General features: G+C 40.4%; 1 protein-coding gene across 1 annotated transcript in view; it reads right to left on the minus strand.

Annotated features, from left to right (window-relative positions):
• Positions 1–675: 675 nt before the first annotated feature.
• The window catches only part of RSC1A1 (regulatory solute carrier protein, family 1, member 1), a 6,428-nt gene continuing 2,876 nt past the window's right edge, over positions 676–4,227 (minus strand). Inside the window, exon 2 of the mRNA XM_011939907.1 lies at positions 676–2,853. Coding sequence (XP_011795297.1) covers positions 977–2,821 — 1,845 coding nt within the window. The 5' untranslated portion in view covers positions 2,822–2,853 and the 3' untranslated portion in view covers positions 676–976. The remainder of the gene's footprint in view (positions 2,854–4,227) is intronic.

Below are 4,227 nucleotides of genomic sequence, written 5' to 3' on the forward strand. Positions count from 1 at the left end.
AGCATTTAAAGAACTTCCTGGCAGAAGATGAGTCTAGAAAGGAAATAAGCTGCTGGCAACCAATCCATTCCTGAACTTAAGTTCATTATTAGTCATTAAGGGTTGAGGTGTTATCAGTGAGATGCTAGCAAACCCAAACTCTAGCAAATTCTAGTGTTGAGGCCGTTATTTTTCCCTCACAGTTCTTGACATCTGCAAATGGAATTACGGTTGTTCTGTTCTTTTAAAAATCTGGATAGCACCATGTTTCACTCTCGTTTTAACTGCCCCACAATATGCCATCCAATGTAATAAGGATTCATGGCAATCCATGCAGCAGCCTGCGATGTACAAAGGAGCCCAAGATTTAAACCCTCCTGTTCACCCTATTAAAATGTCAAATCCTAAGCACACAAATAAAAACATACCACTCTACGATAAGATATTCAATTATTCTCCAATTTCCTGTTATAATTAATGATTCATGATACACAGAGCACTGGGTAGAATTCCAAACACCAAACTATGTGGTCAAAAGTTTCTAAATTGACAACTGAGCCAGCAAGCCACACCTTGCCATCAGCACAGACACACACAGTATGGAGAGTTAATCTGTTTTTAGCTGGATGGGTACTGGGATTTCTCATGGCTTTTGCTTTTCAAAGCATTTACTCTCATTCTAAAACAGTATGCTATACACAAAACCATCCATTTTATTCCAGGATACATCTTAATGAGAATAAAAAGCTTTTGTATGCACATACTGCCAATACATTTAAAAAGGCCTAAATTTTAACAAGTAGGATAGACAAATTCATCAGACAAGAGATCATAAATTACTTTGGCCGAAAAAAATCTTTAAAAAAAATCTGGCTCAACATTCTGCTTGCAGGTTTCTACATATACTGTATATGTGGTGAGTGTGTGTGTGTGTATAGAGAGAGAGCTTTCTTTTGTTTAAAGGGAATGGAGAACAGTCTAGCCCACTTTCCCATAGTCATGTAGGAACTACGATGTTTTTTGCGAGCAAAACAAGAAGTGCAAGGTCTGCATTCCCACCAACTCGATGCAAAGCTCCAAGAGCTTCCTGCAAAGTAAAGCCAGCACGGAGAATCCGGTCAATATCTGCAGCAGGAAAAATCAATGGTGGAAGAATGGCAGGACTTGATGATGGATGGCTGGTAGGGGGTTCATATTCAAGTAACAGCCTCGAAGCTTCAGGACAGACATTTTCTGTGGTTTCAGGCCTGTCTGTTACTGAATTCTGTATGCCCTGACCTAAGTCTTTAACCAATATGAAATTGGATGACAAAGACTTAGTTTGCTCAGAAGTCTGATTGAGTGCATCCTCCTCACCTGCTAAAAGTTTGGGTGAAATTTCTACACCTAAGGTGCAGTGTAACTGATTAGATGTTTTAGCTGAGGTTACAGTGACAGAACTGTTCTTGTTTATGGATTCCCTCGATTTGGGGACACCTTCCTCATCAGTTGACAGACCATCTAAGTTTCCACTTTCTACAGCTTCTATTCCAGTGTCAGATGAAGTAACTGTTAATTTTTCTGTCTTCATTGATACAGATACGGCCTGATGAAAGGAGACTTGTGGACACTGTTCATTGCTGGTAAGATGCTCGTTTTGGGTCCATCTTTCAGAAAGGTCTTTAATACTAGTTTGGCCCTCAGCTATGGTTTCTGATTGACAGATTACTTCTTCAGATGTATTTTCTGAAGCTGGTTTACTGCTAACAACCAAAAGTTCATGAAGTTCTTTCAAGGCGGCCGTTATAGATGAACAAGATTCTTCTGCTGACTCCACAGAGGGCTGACAACTGCCACAGAAACTTGAAGAGGAGGAGCAATGGCTATATTCTTTATTTGTTCCAGATATTTCAACATTAGTTTCTGGGGGCTGTAAATCCTGAGTGGAAATGGAATCATTCAAAATTTCAGATGAAGGGTTACATTTTGATGTTTCTACTTCCATCAAGGGATTATCTAAAGTGAGATCCAATGCACCAATGTTCTTGACATTGGCATTCTGCCTGCCTGTTGAATTAAGCACAGTAACTAGGGACTGTTCAGCTATATCTATTTCCATAAGTGTTTCTGAATTTGAGCAGCCACTGCATCCTGAAGGTGGAATACTTTTCTTCATACTTGGAAGATCCACATTCTGTGGGAGCCCATCTCCTTTCATCGTAGCTTCCAAATCAACAATTTTGTGTTGATTCTGTTGCCTTTCTTCAGGAAGCTCAAGGTCCCCTATGTTACAAAGATATTCTCGGTCATGTGAAGCTTTTTGTTGTGCAACCTCATACTGTTCATTCCCTGGTTGTTCGTGCTGCTGAGGGTCACTCACTTGACTCAGGTTATGATGTTCTGGATGCCAATCCTTTTCACCTAGAAACATCTGTGGTTCATGCATCCTAGTAGATGTGACAGATAAACTAGCTTCCTGTCTTGTGTGGAGATGAAATTTGAGGCCCTGGGTGCTTCTTTCAGCAGATTTCTCCAGATTACCTGCAACAGTTGTTTCTTCGGATGAATTCTGCATAGGTATAGCTGGACTCTGGTCTGTTGGAGCATGGTCTGCTGAGGAAGCACGATCGGAAAGATCTTGTAAAGAAAGATGTTCTTTCTTTTTAGAGTTTATCTGGAATTCAGCTGAAGCCTTCAAAGCCTTCACAGCTTTAGGTTCAATGCTATCTGGGTCACTGGGCTTGATAGGGCAGACTGAAGCAGAGACAGAGTGAGCAAGACTCAAAGGATTACCAGTATCAGGACTCTGTCCTAAAGAATGGGCTGGATGGTTAAACCCATCTGAAGTTGGTAATGATGACATTCCCAGTGAGGTAGATTCTTTACCGCTTTTCTCTATATGGAACACAGGGGAAAGGAAAAATATTAATTAGCAGGTAACTAACGCCACTAAATTACCAGAGGATACAAATCTAAATAGGGCAGAATAAAATAAGGTCCTCAAACTCGGGTTTCTCTTATACAAATAGAAATGATTTTAAAATTATTTTCTCACTGTGGTAGACAATCACAACATCAGAATAAGAGGTAGACGCGTTCTTAATAAAATATGCATACTGTAATTCAATGTGATTAAGTACCATTAACATGCATTCACAAAATGGTGGGGTTAGTGCTCAGGACTGAAGGACATTTATGTTTCTTTATTCTCTAGTCTACAACTCTAGAATAGTTTCTCCAAGTGTATTTTTTTCACCACTTGCCCTAAAACCACCAGGGATGCTTGTGATGTATGCAGACACTGGGGTACCATACTTGAGAGTAAATCCAGGAATGTGCATTTTCAATAAGCCCCTTGGGTGATTCTTAAGGATATTACAAATCGTGAGAATCTTTGCACCAGAATGATTCTCATGCTAATGCACTTTTTTGTTTCAAATGTAAACACTGAGGTTACAAATGAGAAGTCTAAAACCAGGTATACCTGGGCAGAGAGGGAATTATAAAGAGAAATAAGAAATAACATAATGATTGGGAACACAGAAGCAAATGTTCTATTTTATTTCTAGCCAAGCTTTCCAAAAATCATGGTAAAACTGGGAACGAGGCCGGGCGCGGTGGCTCAAGCCTGTAATCCCAGCACTTTGGGAGGCCGAGACGGGCGGATCACAAGGTCAGGAGATCGAGACCATCCTGGCTAACACGGTGAAACCCCGTCTCTACTAAAAAATAAAAAAAAATAGCCGGGCGCGGTGGCGGGCGCCTGTAGTCCCAGCTACTCGGGAGGCTGAGGCGGGAGAATGGCGTAAACCCGGGAGGCGGAGCTTGCAGTGAGCTGAGATCCGGCCACTGCACTCCAGCCTGGGCGACAGAGTGAGACTCCGTCTCAAAAAAAAAAAAAAAAAAAAAGTAAACGAATGATCAGCAGATTAAATCACAGTCATCATCCTACCACATAATACAACTTTAAACTTAAAAGGCTTGTAAATTTTTATCACATTAAGAGTGTGCAACTAAGTTAAGAATACTTAAGTGTTTCAAAGAAAGGGGAATGTGGAGGGAGATGGTTCATTAATAGTTTTTCAACTAGCAATGACTACTTAAATTCACTGCTACTTAATGGACACCAAAACAAGATGGCAGTCTAAAACACTAGCTCAGTGTAAGCATCATAAGGATATCATTAAACATCAGTTCCAGCTCTTCTTTTGCCACTGATTCAGTTAAAAATTGACCTCTATGCACGTAAGAGGTTTTTTCTTTTTTGAG

The sequence above is a fragment of the Colobus angolensis genome, unplaced genomic scaffold, assembly GCF_000951035.1.
Source record: "Colobus angolensis palliatus isolate OR3802 unplaced genomic scaffold, Cang.pa_1.0 Scaffold185, whole genome shotgun sequence".
Classification (NCBI taxonomy): Eukaryota; Metazoa; Chordata; class Mammalia; order Primates; family Cercopithecidae; genus Colobus; species Colobus angolensis.